The following is a 20,043-nucleotide window of genomic DNA, read 5'->3' as shown; positions in this document are numbered from 1 at the left end:
ACTTTTCAAGTAATTAATTACTGTTAGAATCTTGTATCTCAGTTACTAACTCGGTTACTTTTTGAAGAAGTAACTAGTAACTATAATTCATTACTTTTTCAAAGTAACTTGCCCAACACTGCTTATTTATCACAATGACTAAGAACATTTGGCTTTATCTGCAATGTATCAGGTAGAGTGTTTGTAATTTATATATCTTATATTTTGATTTTATTTTAATCTTTAGAGTTATTTCAATATTTGTTGACAAGTGAAGTTTCACTTGTCAACAAATAATGAAATAACTTGTGTGAGAAAACAGAGAAACAGAGAACAGAGAAAAATGTACACAAATTAACAGTTCACAGTTTTTACCACAGTTTCTATTTTCTCTTTTTGTGGGGTGGGGTAATTCATTCTGAGTAAAAACTCTTTAATTATTAGATATTTCTGTCATAGGATTGAGGAGGTGCAAATGCAAATATTCTTTCTTCCACCTCTACTTATGAGACTGCTGAAACCATCTAGAGATAGTGGACCAATACACACACAGTTAAATAAGATGGACTGTAGGACAGTGCTGCTGCTTTTGACTGCCTGCTGTGCAGGTAAAACTCTCTAGTAAATAAATAAATAAATGCAAAAAAGAAAAAAATATGTTCTTTTAATTTATGATTTTTCTTTTATTGTGTGCCTGTTTGTTTCTTGACAGGTGTTGATGGTCAGACTCTGACTCAGTCTGAACCTGTGGTTAAAATGCCCGGAGAATCCCACAGACTGACCTGTACAGCATCTGGATTCACATTCAGCAGCCACTGGATGCACTGGATCAGGCAGGCTCCTGGAAAAGGACTGGAGTGGATTGCTTTCATTTATACTGATAGTAGTGGCATGTTCTACTCTGATTCAGTCAGAGGCCGGTTTACCATCTCCAGAGACAACAGCAAACAGCAGCTGTATCTGCAGATGAACAGTCTGAAGACTGAATATTCTGGTGTTTATTATTGTGCTCGAGACTCACAGTGACTGGAGCTTGTTTAGCAGCTGTACAAATTCCTACATGATTCAGGAGAAATAGTAATAATAAAAGTAATAAACAAGTTTTCGAGGAAAATACCAATAGAAACTCCACTAACTGCATGTCTTTGGATTGTGGAAGGAAACCTGAACACACAAAGAGAACATGATGAGAGAGATTATTGATGCTATCCAAGGTATCAATATTTAACTCAAGGGTTGTGCAGCCTGGACAGTCTTTGACCATCATCTTTCAGGTCTCTTGTTATTCTCTGATTGATAGCAGCTTTGCAACAGGTTGGCTCAGACAGGAAAATACGTGTACTAGCAAATTCTTTTCACTTACCCTTATACACATAGAAAAATAAAAACTAACAAAATAAATGAATGACTAAATACATTAATAAAATAAACACACAAATGAAAACGTGATTGTTAAAATCACTGTCCAGATAAAATGGAAATAACCATGTTTTAGAATTTAGACTTAAAACTCCTGTGGCAGATCTTCTCAGGACACTAGAGGGCAGTCAGTGTTAAGTCTCTGGCTTTAGGAAACAACTAGATCAGCAATCACTCCACCAGTATATGTGACTGTGCTGTGGTCGCAGATCAGGTCACAGGGTGCTTTCCTTTAAAAAAGAAAGCACCCTGTGACCTGATCTTTTCCCAACTTAAAACACTGAAGGAATTGGATTGTTTATCAGTCAGAATAAAATGTATTTTCAGGATACTCATATTAACAGATGTTACTGTTGCAACAGTTGAAACACAGAATGCAACTTTACACTAATGCATCCATTCTACCAGCTAGTGCATACACCTTTGCAAACTTGATCACGGAGTCAAATGTGCCACGTCTTCCTGTAGCCTGTCCTTTCGAGCAAGTGAGTTTGGATTTCTGCAGTTTAGGAAAAACAGATCTTTGTTGTCTCTTTTTTCACTTTCAGCTTAAACTCTGTCTGTTATAGCTACAGGTCACTATAGCAGGAGAAACAGTCATGATGTTGAATATTTAAGAGCCTGAAGCATCTGAAGTACAAAGACTAGCTCCAATTAAACTGTCCCAGATAGCAAGGAAACATTGAAACAATGTTGAGTCAATATCAGGCGACGTCATTGAAGCAACGTTGAAGTGTGACGTTGACCCAACATCACTCTTGCACCCATTTTTAACGTTGAAACAACGTCAGGTTTTGATGTTGAATCAATGTTGAAACCTGACATTGATTCTACGTTATATTTTCTAACACTGTTGACATTGAAACAATGTCAGATTCTGATATTGAAACACTGTTGAGCTATGGTATTGATTTTCCACCTCTTTTGCACAGTTGCTTTTTATTGAAAAAAAACAAAAAACCAAAAAAGGTCAATAGACATGTATCATTTGCAAAATACTTTATTAAAAGACAAAGTTTCCTATTTACATTTCTATGTTTCACGTCACTTTTTATTATTTACTCCGGGATGGGGATGGATGATGTGCGTCCTGCGCGCCACCCGTACGATCTGGAGCATATCTGAGCCATTTCTGGACTGCTTGAGCAAAGACCAACTCAGACATAGAGTTCGCCCCTACCTGCTGCGCCAGGCCATCTAGGACAAAAATAGACACACACACAAAAAACAAAGACAAAAAAGGGAATTAGAGCACACGAATAAGCTCTTGTTAATTGTCTTCAGCAGGGAGAAAGTATGTAAACTCCTAGGCTGATAAACATGAAAGTCACCAGGTGGAAATCAGCAAACTGCCGCATTTGATTCCCAAAGAGCTATAAGCTGAAAATGTGATATGTCTTAGCATGGTGTGCCGTGTATCCTTTAAAAAAAAAAAAAAAAGAAAACATGGGGTCCTCGGGCTGTACAAAGTGTACAACCCGAGGACAAAATAAGTCAAGACCAAAGACTCCATCTCCAGATTAACCGGACATGAAAGTCTTGTTATTAAGAAAGACAAAAAGTAATATAGCAAAAACAGACATAGGAAATGTGAAACGCACCCAGCACATCAATTGATCCCTTTATTGTTCACTTTAGGCTCATAAAACTACAATAAATGTTAAAACTTACCAAATATGCATCTGCACAGCGCTGTCTCTTTAAATGCCCTTTTTGCTTTGTCTGGTCCTTGGTTTTTCCCCTGCCCAGTTGAGTACAGAGGCCAGCTCCTTTGTAATGGCATAAACCATTACACGGCGGACTCGCACCTCCAGTGTGGTCCAGCAGCACCAATCAACGCAAAGCGTCTCACCTATAGACACATTTTATGAGATGGAATTAGCGTGTCTCATGTCTTAAATGTGTATGCAAGTGCTGTGTGTTTACTTCATGTAATTGATGATAGAAACATGTCATTTAGTTTTCCCTAAAGCCTGATTTTCAACTCATACAAAGAATAAACCAAAGTACTGGCAGTACAATGTATTTCTATTCCCTTTTGTTGGATATTCATTTGTTAGTTCTTGTAACTGCTAAAAGTGTTTACTAGTTTTTGCCTGTCACATATATTTGTTATACCATGTAAACTGTGAAATTCCAAGATTTTCAAACTTGCCTTGTAATAGTGGCCTCACAGAGTCTCTGGAATCTACAGAAAAAAAAATCACAACAAGATGACATTCAGGAGTATAAATTGGTTTGGTTTTTTTTTTTTAGATAAGAGTACAATGACATTGTGATGCAGCTTTAAAACTTTTTTAAAAGCATACCATCTATAGGGAAGACATCAGACTGCATGCTGGCGAGATCGCAAAGCTGTGTCGGCTTGTGCCGGAGTGGCGAAAGGTGCCGGAAGCTGGGTGTGGCATTATGATGGTTGCTATCAGTGGGCTGGGGGGCAGACTGGAGTGATGAGGGCTGTTTAGAAAAGATAATTTTTAAGTATTTAAGAATACAGACAACTTGTCAAAAAAGTTTCCTTGTGTCAGACACAGATATGTACACAGACACTAGACAGTATTATATTACCTGGTATTTTCACTCGAGGGGCCTGGGGAAACGTTTTTTTTTGTAGGTTGCTCATCCTCTGAGTCCGTATATGTGTACAGGGGATTTGGTCTAAAGAAAAGAAATTAAAAACGGTCTTAAGTAATTGTAAATATGCTTTTGGCATATTGTTTCCTAAAGTTAGTTTGATTTCTAACAACACACACAGGAAACAGAGACGTGCAAGAAGGTACAGTATACAATGAATTTTTGAAGTGCACAAGTGTACACGACTTTGCATTTTAAAAAGTTTACAAACTTCCACTTTTTGGACTATATTATGTGGTGATATTGCAGTATGCAAGCACCACAGATATGTATAAAAGACAAGATCATAAATTCTTAACAATCAAAGATATGTTTGTGAACAAAAGGGTTTTACTTGTGCTTTCTTTTAAGACTGGTCTGGGTTTCTTCTTCGGACTGAAGGTCAGGCGTATCACAGCGTTCACGTGGATATCTCTGAAGACTGCGTTCTGCTTCGTGAAATGTGCCTGGAAATACAAACACAATGTACGGCCAGACATAAATTACGTGTGGACAAAAGGTGCAAACGATAGAAAAATCAGCGTTTTCAAAAATACGCTGGTACGTGTGGACGTAGCCTTATTCATTATACAAGGCACAAACGGAAAGTCATGTACGCGTGCAACGTAAGTTTAGGTCAGCGTGCAACGTACAGTCACGTGGGCATTCAAACTGAGTCTAAAGTTTTCGTGTGCGAATTGAAGCGAGTGCTCTCCAATCATCAAAAGTAACAAAGTCATTGAACACGTTTATACAGTTAACTTTACGTTTATCAATCATATATCACAGATTTAGAATTTTTGTAGTACTAAGCAACTACAGAGCGAAAGTCTGGGTCAAGCGCCGAGGCCACGGCAAGAACAAAGGAAACCTCGAGCGTTAAAGCTAGCTTTGTAAGGAATATAACGAAGAAATTATGAAACGAAAATGTTTTCTTTGTTGATATACTTTGTTAGCAGTGCAGTTTATTTGTTGCGGATTGTAAGAAGTAGACACAATTTCGGGCTCGTAAATAACAGTAAAAACTTGTTAATGTACAACATTAACGAGTTTTTTTTACTGTTATTCAAATGCAAACATGGAAATAACGAGTAGGAAAAAAATCATTCATTCTTACCTTATACTAATCGTGGTGCAGGCCAGTGCAGTGCATGAACTGATGCCTTCTCCGGTCAATTCCGCTGAGAGTAAATCAAATGTCCCGCTCTACTGTAGAAGACAATGAATACCTGGGGATGTACCAATGTGAGAGGGTGCTGCGGAATAGTCCAAGTGATCGCTGCTTTAATTTCCGGTCAACTATACATAAATTGCACGTAGACATGATTTTTTTTAAGCTGGTGAACTAGACCAAGTCATTGATAACAAATGAAGAATAAATCTACTTTCTCTGGTACTTTATACCCGATCAGTTGCAGTGCAATTTAATGCTCAACTACAAATCGATGGTTTTGATGGTGACCGGGCGAATGATCGTCAACTATAAATAGACGTTTTCTCGACGTTGTTGTTGTCACCTGGTCGACTACAAATAGATCAAATATCAATGACAAAAAAACAACGGTGAATCAACATCGTTACAACGTCTCTATAGTAAGACCGTCGGTTTACCACAGTATTTCAATGTTGTTACAACATTGGCATTTCAACCCCGACCATATATGACGGTTCGGATGAAAAATCAACATAGATTCAATGTCGTCTTGCTATCTGGGGTGCCAAACTGATCAGAAACTAACTTCAACAGGGCTGAGAAAATGAAGTATCCATCTGTAGTGGATTATTAAGATAAATAAAAACACATTGCTGTGTGGTATGTTTAAAAGTGTAAAAAAAAAAAAATGCAAATAAAAGTTAATAAAAATGGCCCCAGGGTTTGGAATTTTTCTGGGATTTTGATGTATCCTTTTGGATTTGTGTGCTTTATGTCCAAGCCTTATATTTAGTCCTCTAATTATGCTTTTCTTGCTCAATGATACTAAATTTGTTTTCTTTGCTTCTAGTCCTTTTTTCCTGATTCTGAGTTCTGCATGTTAGCCTGACTCCTGCCTGCTACACAGCAAGCCTTGACAGTCAGTAGTCAGTGATGTTTTAATTACAGACTGTGTGGATTGACAAACCCAAAAACACCTTTTATGAATTTCATCAGCATGATATTGAGGCACAGGAAGGAATCCTTCGAGGACCTCCTTAATCCTACTGACACGTCTTCCGAGGAGGAAGCAGAGTCTGGGGATGAGGGGAATGACCCGCCAATTTCCGGGGGCGAGGTCACTGAGGCAGTTAAACAACTCCTTGGTGGCAGAGCCCCTGGTGTTGATGAAGTCCGCCCCGAGTTCCTGAAGGCTCTGGATGTTGTAGGGCTGTCCTGGTTGACACGCCTCTACAATGTTGCGTGGAGATCAGGGGCAGTACCCCTGGACTGGCAGACCGGGGTGGTGGTCCCCATCTTTAAGAAGGGAGACCGGAGGGTGTGTTCCAACTACAGGGGGATCACACTCCTCAGCCTCCCTGGGAAAGTCTATGCCAGGGTGCTGGAAAGGAGAGTTCGTCCATTAGTCGAACCTCGGATACAGGAGGAACAATGCGGTTTTCGTCCTGGTCGCGGAACGCTGGACCAGCTCTTTATCCTCTCAAGGATACTTGAGGGTGCATGGGAGTTTGCCCAACCAGTCTACATGTGTTTTGTGGACTTGGAGAAGGCATTCGACCGTGTCCCTCGGAGTGTCCTGTGGGAGGTGTTGCGGGAGTATGGGGTGTCTGACCTACTGCTACGGGCCATTCGATCCCTATACAACCATTGCAAGAGTTTGGTTCGCATTGCCGGCAATAAGTCGGACTCGTTCCCGGTGGGTGATGGGCTCCACCAGGGCTGCCCTTTGTCACCGGTTCTGTTCATAATTTTTATGGACAGGATTTCTAGGCGCAGCCAAGTGGCGGAGGGCTTTCACTTTGGTGGCCTCAGAACATCTCATCTCTGCTTTTTGCGGATGATGTGGTTCTGTTGGCTTCATCAGGTGAGGGCCTCCAGCTCGCACTGGAGCGGTTCGCAGCCGAGTGTGAAGCAGCGGGAATGAGGATCAGCACCTCCAAATCTGAGGCCATGGTTCTCAGCCGGAAAAGGGTGGAGTGCCCACTCCGGGTCGGGGATGAGTTCCTGCCCCAAGTGGAGGAGTTCTAGTATCTCGGGGTCTTGTTCGCGAGTGATGGGAGAAGGGAGCCGGAGATCGACAGACGGATTGGTGCTGCGGCTGCAGTGATGCGGACGCTGCACCGGTCCGTCGTGGTGAAGAGGGAGCTGAGTGTAAAAGCGAAGCTCTCAATTTACCGAGTCGATCTCGTCCCTACCTCACCTATGGCCACGAGCTGTGGGTAGTGACCGAAAGAACGAGATAGCGGGATACAAGCGGCAGAAATGAGCTTCCACCGAAGGGTGGCTGGCCTCTCCCTTAGAGATAGGGTGAGAAGTTCGGCCATCCGGGAGGGGCTCAGAGTAGAGCCGCTGCTCCTCCACATCGAAAGGAGCCAGTTGAGGTGGTTCGGGCATCTGACAAGGATTCCTCCTGGGCGCCTCCTGGGTGAGGTGTTCGGGCATGTCCCACCGGGAGGAGGCCCAGGGCAGACCCAGGACACGCTGGAGAGATTATATCTCGGCTGGCCTGGGAACGCCTTTGGTGTTCCCCGGATAAGCTGGAGGAGGTGGCTGGGGAGAGGGAGGTCTGGGCTTCTCTGCTTAGGCTGCTGCCCCCGCGACCCGGCCTCGGATAAAGCGGATGAAGATGGATGGATGGATGGATGTTGCTCCACGTTATCGCTTGAGCGGGAGTTTATTCAACAGCCCAACACAACATGGTGTCACAAGTGCACTCGCTCTAAGCGGTGAACTGAGAAAACTGAAAAGAAAGTCAGCTTGGCGATTGGCTAGTGACAAACATTACGGAGCAAGCAGCGGCTCTACCAGCGGCAGCAGCGACACCTGGCCTGGTTATGGCAGCTCCACCAGCGGCTACTTTCACCATCAAGCCACCGGAACCGTTCGACTTCGCAAAGCCCCAGGAGTGGGAGAAGTGGATCAGACGTTTCGAGCGTTTTAGAATGGCAAGTAACCTGAACAGCTCAACAGATGCTAACCAAGTGAACACATTAGTTTACTGCATGGGAGACTAGGCTGACAACGTGCTAAGGGGACTTGACCTAACAGACGGGCAGCGCCAGCAGTACGATGCGGTCAGAAATGGCCCGGCCGCTCCTCAGCCAGGGGTTTCCGCGCCCGCTGACCCTGCCTGTTTCCAGCCAGGGGCTTCCGCGCCCGCTGGCCCTGCCTGTCTCCAGCCAGGCGGCAGTACTTACCCACTAAACAGGAAATGTGTGGTATGTGAACAGCACGAGGGTCAGCTAAAATAAAAGACTGTTGTTGCTCCACGTTATCGCTTGAGTGGGAGTTTATTCAAGAGCCCAACACAACAATCGACACATCACTATTCTGCACCAACAGGGGACTATGGCAGTTCAAAGTCCTGAGCTACGCTCCTGCTACCTTCGAGAGGCTTATGGACAGTGTGCTGGCTGGTGTCCCACGGCAACGGTGTCTGGTCTACCTGGATGACCTTCTAGTACACGGGAGCTCCTTTGATGCTGCCCTGGATGCCCTGAGACAAGTGTTGGGGAGGGTGGCAGCTGCAGGCCTTAAGCTGCACCCTGACAAGTGCCACTTCATGAGGAGGGAGGTCGAGTTTCTGGGCCACAAGCTGGGTCATGAGGGCATCAGCAATTTGGAGGAAAAAATTCACACCATTACTAAGTGGCCCACCCCAGCAGACCAAAAGCTTCCTAGGACTGGCGTCTTATTACAGGAGGTTTGTGAAGGGCTTTTCGTCTATCTCTTCTGTCTGCTGCAGAAGGACCGTGACTTCACCTGGACCCAGGACTGTCAGTAGGCATTCAACACCCTCTGCAGATCGCTGACAGAGTCCCCAGTCCTCGCCCTCCCTGACCCCACCCTGCCTTTTGTCCTGGACACTGACAAAAGTAATGTGGGGGTGGGAGCTGTGTTGTCGCAGGTCGGGCCGGACGGTGAGAAGGTGGTGGCATACTTCAGTTGAGTCCTGAATAGGAGTGAGCGGCGCTACTGTGTCACACGACGAGAGCTGCTGGCCGTGGTGGCAGGGGTAAGACACTTTAAGTACTACCTGTGTGGCACATCATTTGTTATCAGGACTGATCATGCCGCCCTCCAGTGGCTGATGTCTTTCAGGGAGCCAGAGGGACAGGTGGCTCGCAGGCTGGAGGAAGTCCAGGCCTTCAATTTCACTGTGGAGCACAGAGCAGGGACGCACCATTCTAACGCAGACGCCCTCTCTCACCGTCCATGTGCTGCAGCTGGCTGCCGTTACTGTGAGAAGCGAGAGGAGACAGAGCGGGAACTCACAGCAATGGATGGAGCAACACAGCTCGCCTGCAGGGCTTTTCTGGTGGTGGATGCAGTGGAGTGGAGGGCACAGCAGGAACAAGACACTGACCTGCTGCCAGTCCTGCAGTGGCTGGAGAGGGAGGAGCGACCCCTTTGGGATGAGGTTACTGGGTTTTCCATCTGTACCAGGGCGCTGTGGGCCAAGTTTAATGCTCTCAGGCTGAAGGAGGGGGTGTTGGAGCGTGCCTGGAAGGATCCTGCCACAGGGGAGGAGAGGTGGCAGGTTGTGGTGCCAAGGTCGCTGAGGTCAGCGGTGCTGGAAGCCTGTCATGGGACCACTTTGGGGTCTCCAAGACCCTCCGCCACTTTGGAACAGCAGAGACCCTCCACAGTGACCAGGGGCGTAACTTTGAGTCCAAGGTATTTGCTGCCATGTGCGAACGCCTTGGGATTAAGAAGATCTGCACCACCCCACTCACCCCCAAAGCGATGGACTGGTGGAAAGGTTTAACAGGACGCTGGCCCAGCAGCTAGCCATCCTTACCTCAGAACACCAACAGGACTGGGACTACCATCTTCCCCTTACCCTCATGGCCTACAGGTCGGCAGTGCAAGACTCCACCCAATGTACGCCTGCCCTGCTCATGTTAGGGAGAGAGCTGAGAACCCCTGTTTACAGGGTGCAGTTGCCTCCTAGAGGGAGGAAAGTGGCGCTGCACAGAGACCGGATGGCCCCCTATAGAGGACAATCCCTCCCCTTTTTCCCTGAGGGACGTGTACAGAGCCCCCATGATCCTGCACAGAGGGACCCCCTGCCGGAGCTGCATTCCCCTCCCTCGGGCTCTTCACCTCAAAGCCCCAAAGCTCCGTCTACCCCCCAGGGGCTCAGGAGGTCAAGGGGGAATGTAGACTACCCCCCCGCCTCAGAAACTGAGTTGTTCCCTCGGGGACAAGGAACTTATTGCTGGGGGGGGCAGTGTAACGATGGTTAAAATTTATTTTACAGTGACAGGTTGGCTATCTCTGCACACTGTTGCTATTTCTTTAAGATACATGTTTGGTTGTGCTGCAGGAAAAAGGGAGTTAATGTGTGCAGGAAGGGGAGGGGGGTCCTTGTTGTTGTGTGACTGTACGGGGCTGAAGTGAGGTGTTGTACGAGAGCACTCTCCCCGGAGTTAACGGCCCGTTTGCCTGTGTTACGGAATAAACGGACAAACTGAGATCAAACCGTCTGGTTCTTGAGAATGTTACAATACTGTTTAGGTCAAGTGCCTTCTGTTTTAGCAATTTTTGTTCTAAACGTCATTCTTTCAGTTCAAGATTTGATTGATTGTTTTACCAAAAGTAATCCAAAACACACAAAAATCAAAAAAGTCAATTGTACAGTTGCTATAAATGTTTGTACATTTAGGCAGTTCTAGGTAGCAATTCATTTGTAACGTTTGAAATAGATTTTAGATCCCCGGAGAGAAAGGGATCGTGAGTCCACAATTCGGGCAGCGGTTGATCCCTCTGGCATCTCTGCTGGAATTTCCAAGTGTGAACTTCTTAATCTTCTGTACTGCTTATCTCACAGGAGATGAAGGGATGAACAACTTCTCTCATCTGCACAAATCTTTCATACATTCTTTTAGATTAGGGGGTCCTTAGTGTCTCATTCATTCCCCCTCCCATGAAATACATTGCACAAATACACACAGCCTCCAATCATGCCATCTTTGCCTGAACAACCCACTCCATACAGAATCTCAGTGTATCTCCATTTTATGTTGGTTAAACTTACACATAATTCAATTCTGATTAGTATTAAAAGCAACTGAGATGATTACCTATGAGCAAAATCACATATAAATCATGACTCTGTGTTTGATAATTACAACATATTTAAAAAGATTTCTCTTATGAAAAATCATGCATAATGATGGCCCGCAGAGACACATTTCGTATTTTTCACATTCCTGCTGCTGGTCTCAAACACAGAGAGACACTAATTTGCCAAGGTAAAAGCTGATTCATGTCTACACACAGAATTAAAACAGACATTTTAATAACTGCAACTACATTTCTCATTCAAAATATTATTGAGACTTATACTTTGATTACATGTTTGAGAAGATGATTTACTATTAGCAAAAGCAGATAAAGTCAGTTTTAGCACAGTATCATTTTACACATAAAGGTCTAGATGTCAAGTTGCTCACCCTCTCTCAGACATGAGAGGTAAGTCCATCTCGCTTAATAGTATACAGTATAATTTATAACGCCTGAATAAACAGTTACTCTCCATTTGATGCTACATCACATCACCTTTTTCAGGTGTTAAGGCATAATTTAATACTAAATTTTCTGTAAATTTTGTAAATGTGTTTTTCATAAGAAATTGGTGAAAATGTTTTAATTTTATCGTTTAATTTCAGATTCATTTGAAATGTAAAGTATTTGAGTACTCCTTTGTTTGAGGTCCCCAACATATGCAAATATTTACATGTCTTCCACCTACTTATCTGGCTGCTTCAAGTCTGGAGAGAATAGTGGACTGACTAAGTTAAACAAGATGGACTGTAGCACAGTGCTACTAATTTTGACTGTCTGCTGTGCAGGTAAAACTCTTCACAAAAACATGGTCATGTTCTTATGTTATTTTTTTAACTGCCTGAATGTTTCTATTGATAGGTCTTGATGGTCAGACTCTGACAGAATCTGGACCAGTGGTTAAAAGGCCTGGAGAATCTCATAGATTGACCTGTACAGCCTCTGGATTCACATTAAGCAGCTACAATATGGACTGGATTAGACAGGTCCCAGGAAAAGGGCTGGAGTGGATTGCTCACATCTGGGGCAATGGTAACAGAGCATTCTACTCTCAGTCAGTCCAAGGCCGTTTTACCATCTCCAGAGACAACAACAGACAGCAGCTGTATCTGCAGATGAACAGTCTGAAGACTGAAGACTCTGCTGTTTATTATTGTGCTCGAGACTCACAGTGACTGAAATTCTTTAAGCAGCTGTACAAAATCCTACAGCCCTTTATGATATATTTATCTGACATCATAACTGTGGTATTATGACAATATTCCAATATTTAATCCATTAAGGCTATTACTGTAATAGTCTTTATTGCACTCATTTGAGAAGTTCTTTACTTTTCACACAGTTAAACTCTCCACTGCTGTTTCCTGTGGTGCCATCATGAATGTGATCTCACTATCAACCAAACTTACCCAAAGTTAATAAAACATAACGGTAAGTTAAAATGGTCACAGGAAGATCATTTAACGCCTTACCAGACATCCCAGCTGTTTAAATAGGTTAAAAGCAAATGCAGAGTTTTAGTATCATTAAATATTCAGTGGTCTTTGTTTTTGCTAAAAATAGGGGCTCATTTTATTCCACAGATGTTCAAATAGCAACTATGGAAGAGAAAACACTGCCTACCTACTTGCACAAGCCTTTAACTGCTTTAAAAAAGGAGAGGAAATCAGAGAAAGAAAATGAACAGTCTACTCAATCATCATTTTAAATCAAAATAATCAGTTGCAAACCTTTCCTCATATTTACCATCAGGCACTGAACAGGCTCACATCTCTTCAGCTTGAAGAGCAACCATGTTCTCTGTACCTCTGATACTAATGCTGCTGCATCTTTTGTGGTGCTTTGATGACAAAATGATGAAACTTATATCAACAAACAATATCCACTTTCCAACTCGCAAAGAGAGCAACATTAATTACATTACAGCTTCCTATATATTATTATGTAAACCCAAGCCACAGAGACAGAACATACCCCAGAATTGTAATAAATATTCACGGAGTCAAAATTTTCTATAACTGCAATCCAACATTAAAATGCAGTATAATTGTCCCGGTTCAACACAATAAGGATGACTGCCAAGTTCATTCCAATTCATCTGATAACAGAGTGGGTGGAAGAGAAGTCACGGAGAAGTCACAAATCAATTACTGGAAGTCCGGGTCAGGCAGGCTCCTGGAAAGGCCTGGGGTAGGTCCTGAGCCATTATGACAGTGCTAACATCTATCAGTCAGTTCAGGACCCAATTTTAACAGCTACACAAAAGCCTTTAGAATATATGTAGTTATGTTTGTTTTGATGAAAATGCAAACAGTGATCCTGTGAGACAGAATTAGCAACAAAGCTAACAGACAACTAATAATATATACAAAAGTATATACTGAAAATAGAGGTTTTCAAAATCATATTTTATTTTGAATATTTTTTTCAGGGTTAGAAAAATTTAAAAAAAGGGAAAAGAGAACTCAAATAGGCTCCACTTTTAGAAAACCTTGAGATCAGTGATGAATCCAGTTCAGTGTGTGAACAACGCAGTAGCTGAATTTTAAATTGAAAACACTCAAACATGGTTGATTTTGTGTTTATAAACTCATTGGTTCTTATTTTTACATGCTCTATATTTATTTGTACATTAAATTAAAAAAAGGGCCGCAGTCTTTATTAAAATGAAAATCATATTAAGTTTATCACACTGAAATAACGGTACTGTGAACAATGATGAATCAAGAATTGTCCAGGACAAGCACAAGTAGAACCATACTAGTTCTACTTGTGCAACAACAGAGATGAATATTCATACATTAATAATTCATAGTTTTTAGCACAGTTCTTTTTTGTGTTGTGGGTAATTACTTCTGAGTAAAACCTCTTTAATTATTCACCTTTTCTCTACTATTTTTGAGGAGGAGCTGATGCAAATAATCTAAAGGAAAAAAAAATAATAAAGAAAAAAAGTTAGTAGACCAAAGAAGCAGTTTTTTTCTTTACATTAAGAAGAAAGTGTGTTGTTTATGAATCAGACTATGATTTATTTTCTACCTGGTCATGTTACATGCTTTTCTCCACTTTTAATTAAAAATAGGTTTTAAAAGGGAAAGAGATTTTTTTTTTCTGAAGCAGTCTTGATATTTAATGGGGCCATTCTGCCAACTAATGCATACATAATTACAAACTTGGTCACAAAGTCAGCTATGCAATATGTCTCTCTGTAGCGTGTCATTTCAAGCAAGTAAGTTTGCTTTCCAGCACAGAAAGAAAAACTAATCTTTTGATTCCTGCTTTTTCACTTAACCAAATAACAACTGTGCAACAGGATGGGTTAAAATAGCATTAAGGACAACCAATGGATTTGATTTTTCATCAATAAGGAGACGTGTACTGCCTGTGCTCTTGTTTTCATCTCAAATTGCTTGTCTCTAATATTGTCTCAAATTCAGTAGAATGAAAGTGATGGAGTATGAAGGCACATGTGTGGTAGACACATTGCAAATTCTTCTTCTTTTATAAGCATATCCCAAGTCATGCTCATACAGTTTACAACATTTATGAAAAAATGGGACGCACAATTGTCTGGACTTTGCTTTTTGTTGTCACTGTACAGGGTAATCTGGATAAGCTGGATCAGTCTTCCAATGAGCTGAAAAGACCCGGAGAGACAGTAAAGATGTCATGTATCGTATCTGGTTACACCATGACAAGCGGATATTTCAGCTGGATACGGCAGAGGGCCGGGAAAGCTCTGGAGTGGATTGGTAGAATGGATTCAGGTTCAAACTCTGCTAGCTATAGCAGCTCCTTTCAAAGTCGTTTCCTCATGACTGAAGACGTTCCCAGCAGCACTCAGTACCTCGAGATCAAGAGCCTGACAGCAGAAGATTCTGCTGTTTACTTCTGTGCCCGACACACCACAGTGAGTGAAACCAGAGGAGCAGGTGCACAAAAACCTTACTGATTTCAAGCACCATGGCAAGATGAGCATTTAAGACTGATTTTACTTAAAGTCACAATGTGATGTAATATGAGAAGACATGAGGGTTTTTTTGTTTTTTTTATCACACACAAACAATGAAGTGCAGAAAAATTGAACACATAGTTGATCACTGTAAATAAACTGAAACAAATCACACAAAGGACTAGTGATTTGATGAGTTCCCCATTCCCCAAGTTTGTAATTTCCAGCATTGTGCCACGCCTCTTTCATAGATTAAAGTTAATAATCAAAAAACATTTACCTGCACATCCTCTATAATAGCTATTACAACACGCCCTGTATGCTATCAGCCTTCCAGACTTCCAGAACAATCTTTAGCTTACTTGTCTTCTATAATAATAATAATCAATATAATAATATAAGAAAATATATAAACATATAAAATAAATAATATAATAATATTATATTTCATATAAATTGTAATATAATAATAATAATAATACATTCATACAAAACAGATTTTTGTAAAAAAAAAAAAAAAAGAAAAAGAAAGAAAGGCAAGTGATATTTATAGTATCTTTCTAACATTTATTGAATGAAATACATTTATAGCTTCAATCAAACATTATAATGCAATTAAATTGTCCAGTTTAATGCATAAGGACACTGCAGCAGGAGGAGTCAATGCAAACTCAGATGTTTTTCATTTCTACTTATAGCAGAGTGGATGACAGAGAGCAGTGGATTCACAGTTTAATAGTATGGACTTCAGAGCACAACTGCTGCTTTTAACTCTCTGTTGGACAGGTTTGTTTATTTATTTATTTTACTTTGTTGTTTTGACTTCATCAATTTACCAGTTTATAACATATGACAACTTTCCTTTCTTTTGTTAGGCATTTATGGTCAGACTCTGAGTCTGAACCTGTGGTTAAAAGGCCTGAAGATTCCCACAGACTGACCTGTACAGCCTCTGGATTCACATTCAGCAGCTCCTGGATGGGCTGGATCAGACAGGCTCCTGGAAAAGGACTGGAGTGGGTTGCCACTATCAAATATGACAGTGGTGAAATCTATCACTCTCAGTCAGTCAGAGGCCGGTTTACCATCTCTAGAGACAACAACAGACAGCAGCTGTATCTGCAGATGAACAGCCTGAAGACTGAAGATTCTGCTGTTTATTATTGTGCTCGAGAGCCACAGTGACTGGTGGTGCTTAAAGAGTCATACAAAATCATTCAGAATGCATGTTTGTAAAAGACAAAAATAAAAATGATTCTTACTAAGCAGACAATGACTTTATACCTTTTTACTTTTTTATGTTTTTTACTTTTTACCAAAATCATGGTCTATAGATCACTAACAGAAATAATCACATTTTAGTATTTTGAATAAAAAATGTTCCACTTCTCCTCATTTCATTATTAGTAACAAATCTCTCTTTTTAGAAAACAGTTAGCTCAGTGATGACTGCACCTTCTTATATGAATTAAGTTGTATTTCTCAATTTTAAGAAGAAACAACAAAGTAGAAACACTAGCATTGCTCAAGATTTATTCATCTCTTAGTTTTTATGCAGCAAATTCATACTATCCTGTACTCTCTTTCTTCTAATGCAAATTCACATTTTTGTAACCCAACCCATCTACAAGTTACCGCCATCGCAATCCTTCGTCATCGTGGGTATTATTTCAAGGGAGGAGGAAGAGATGAAGAGAAACTGAGATTTGATTTGATTATTATCTGTCAGCTAAACCTTGTGTAACTTTGAGTTACTTGTGATCAGTTTCTGACTTCCTTGGATCCCAAAAGACAGCATCTCAAGAAGCTCACACTCAAAGACTCACATGGGATTAAATTATTCCAAAATCTGAAAAAAATAAAAATAAAAAAATGTTTATTCTATGATAGCACCAATGCAACAGGTGGGGTCGGAAAGTGTGAAGGGAAAGCATTGAACTGAAAGTCTCATCACTCAGGTGGAAGTGCTTTTTGGCAAAATGAAGATTTTTCAACAACAGGTTATATCCTTCTTCTTTGCATTAAGCTGTGAATTTAAATTTTAAAAAGAAATCAAACATTAAAAACAGCAATGAGCTATTACCTCAGTCCTGCACTCCTATTCTACTAGTACAAATTCAAATATCGAGAACTCCAAACAATTAAAAAAGTTGCCACTATCAGAAAGCTGAAAGCTGTCCTCGCCTTTTGTGTCTTTCTTTCTTTTTTCCTTTTTCAAATCTATTACGTCTAAGTGCTTACTCGGATCAGACAATTCCAAAACTGAAGAAGAAAATATGAAAACAGGTTTTATTTCAACAATTTTTTTCTTTTTGTATGGTATTAGGATCATTCATCAGGACGTTCATCTGGTTTTAAATAAAAATGCTTGTTATTAAACAATTTAATACAGTATATTACACAATAATATACAACAATATAATACAGTTCTAGTTGTAACATATTTACTAAACTATTTAAAATGGCAACAAGGCAATGTATGCATTTATAACTGAAGCTGATCAAAATGTAAAAAAAAAAATGTGAAGAATATGCAAATATCGCAAAGGGGTGTGATAAATGTGTCAGTAAGAGATAGCCAAGCTCACATCATTCCAGTTTACACTGCAGTCATGTTCGCTCTGATACTGCTCCTGACTGCTGGATCATGTGAGGAGTTTTTAGTGGATTAAAATCAATAAAACTTTTGAAATGCAGAATAATCAGATAAATAATGGCTTTACTGTTGATTTCTGTTTCCACAGGTGTGCACAGTATTGATCTCATCCAGCCAGACTCAAGGATGGTGCAGCCTGCACAGTCTTTGACCATCACCTGTCAGGTCTCTGGTTATTCTTTAACTGATGACAGCTATGCAACAAGTTGGATCAGACAGCGTGAAGGAAAAGCAATGGATTGGATTTTTTTATCAGTGGGGTGCTAGTGGTCTTTGGCAAAATAATGCTTTAAAGGACAAGTTCAGCTACAGCAGAGACACTTCTGCCAGAACAGCAACAATAACAGGACAGAATCTGCAGACAGAGGACACAGCTGTTTATTACTGTGTGCGATACCGCAGAGTGAAACAAACCACTGACAGACTTGCACAAATACACATCTAAGTGGTAACATTAAAACCTTGAGATATCTTTTAAAAAAAAAGAAATTTATATGTGGAAAATTATGCTCAAATTTAGTCAGGAAAAGATGTAAAAACTAGAGTTGTCAGCGTTAATCTCGTTAAAATGACATTAACCCCATAACCGCATTAACACGGCAAATCTCTAGAGGTAGTGTCCTGATGCAACATAAAACAAACACACACAAGACCCAGAACTTATGATACATGAATGGCTTTATTTAATATATATATATATATATATATATATATATATATATATATATATATATATATATTGCATATATATGTTTGCAAGGTAAGTTATTGACGTAAATAAGTAAGAAATAAGGAAAAAAGTAATTTCTACATAAATTCCCAATTCTAAAGTAAATGCAGACAAATAGTCTGAGGACTACAGTTTATTATTATGCTCATCAGCCATGGTGAGTTTAATAAGAAGCTGCTAAATATCCTGCGCTACTTAAAATGATCATCTTAGTAGTTTTTGTATTTGATCATTGATCATGATCATTGCTACCAACAAAAAAGGAACACTTAAATATAAAAAAGTAAATAAATAGATAAAAAACGTACTCCAGTGTTCACTTTTACAATCAGTATTCACAACAGGCAAGGTTCACAAAAGATGGCTCTTTAGTAAAATTATTGTTTTGTAGCAGAAATATTGCATGTGCACATTTCAGAGATAAAAATAGCCATTTGGACGGGGATTTGTTTGGAAAAATAGTTTTGAACATTAGAGGACATCCAATGACAAATCTCTTTCATTGCTTTACAAAAGTGAAGTCTATAAAAGGAAAGAAGCAGAATATTTGGATGCCTGCTTCTCTCGCCATTTACATTCTGTATCTCTTTCAGCTGCTCGCTCGTCAGACTCTGTCAGTCTCTCACCTCATCAGGGTCAGTGGTTAGCAGACCAGGAGAATCAATCACTGTGTCCTGTAAAGTTCAAGGACTCCCTCTGGCTTGGTTTTCTCAAACTCTTCAAGGCCAGTTTTCCATCACCAAAGATGTATCCAAATATATTGCACTTTTAGTGCCTTTGCTATGTGTCTTCACCCATTCTCTTTGCCTTCTTTCCTGTCTGTTCTCCACTATCACACTATCTAAAAAACACCCAGAAACCATCTTAAAACAAAATAAATATCTGGATGGTAACATTAAGACCTGGAAATATATTTTCTTTCTCTTTTGGAATATGGAGAGAATGAAAACAAAAAAACAACCAAAAAACTGTAATTAAAACAATACAACAATAATAAAGCCATTAGTCATTAATATGCTGATTTACTGGAGTAAATCACATTCAAGAAACATAATGAAATTATTGTGTACACAGCTGGGAAGAGCTCATCTCTGCAGTGCTGAGATGGATAAGAAATGTAACAATGACAATATTATTTTAAGATGAAACATACTCAGTGTATGCAAATATAAATTAACATCAGATATTTTCAAACAATTTATCATTTCAATGTAAAAACTAGCACCACCACAAGTTTACTCAATTACTCAGTGGTCAGTGCTCAATGGTCAAACTCTTTCAATGGCAAAGGAAAATAAAACTTCCATCTTGATCAGCAAGAAGTTAGTATATTGTTATTTTGTTTGTATATTGTTGTTTTGAATATTCTTCATATTTATTGTTGTTTATTTTTGACAAAAAGATAATCTTTTTATGGATGTGATGTTTACCAAAGCTGTATAGAAAGATCTATGCAAAGCCTCTGTTCTTAT

The 20,043-nt window shown here is 40.4% G+C and overlaps 2 gene segments (V, D, J or C); both read left to right on the top strand.

The window, feature by feature from the left end:
• Positions 1-492: 492 nt before the first annotated feature.
• LOC120439900 lies at positions 493-1,080 on the top strand. The segment is given in 2 exon segments: positions 493-587; positions 692-1,080. Coding segments are annotated over 2 exon segments (360 nt in total).
• Positions 1,081-11,968: 10,888 nt separating this feature from the next.
• Positions 11,969-12,408, top strand: LOC120439896. The segment is given in 2 exon segments: positions 11,969-12,021; positions 12,095-12,408. Coding segments are annotated over 2 exon segments (360 nt in total).
• The last annotated feature ends 7,635 nt before the right edge of the window (positions 12,409-20,043 follow it).

Source organism: Oreochromis aureus, linkage group 4 (assembly GCF_013358895.1).
Source record: "Oreochromis aureus strain Israel breed Guangdong linkage group 4, ZZ_aureus, whole genome shotgun sequence".
In the NCBI taxonomy this organism is placed as follows: domain Eukaryota; kingdom Metazoa; phylum Chordata; class Actinopteri; order Cichliformes; family Cichlidae; genus Oreochromis; species Oreochromis aureus.
This window is presented reverse-complemented; position numbering and strand designations above follow the sequence as displayed.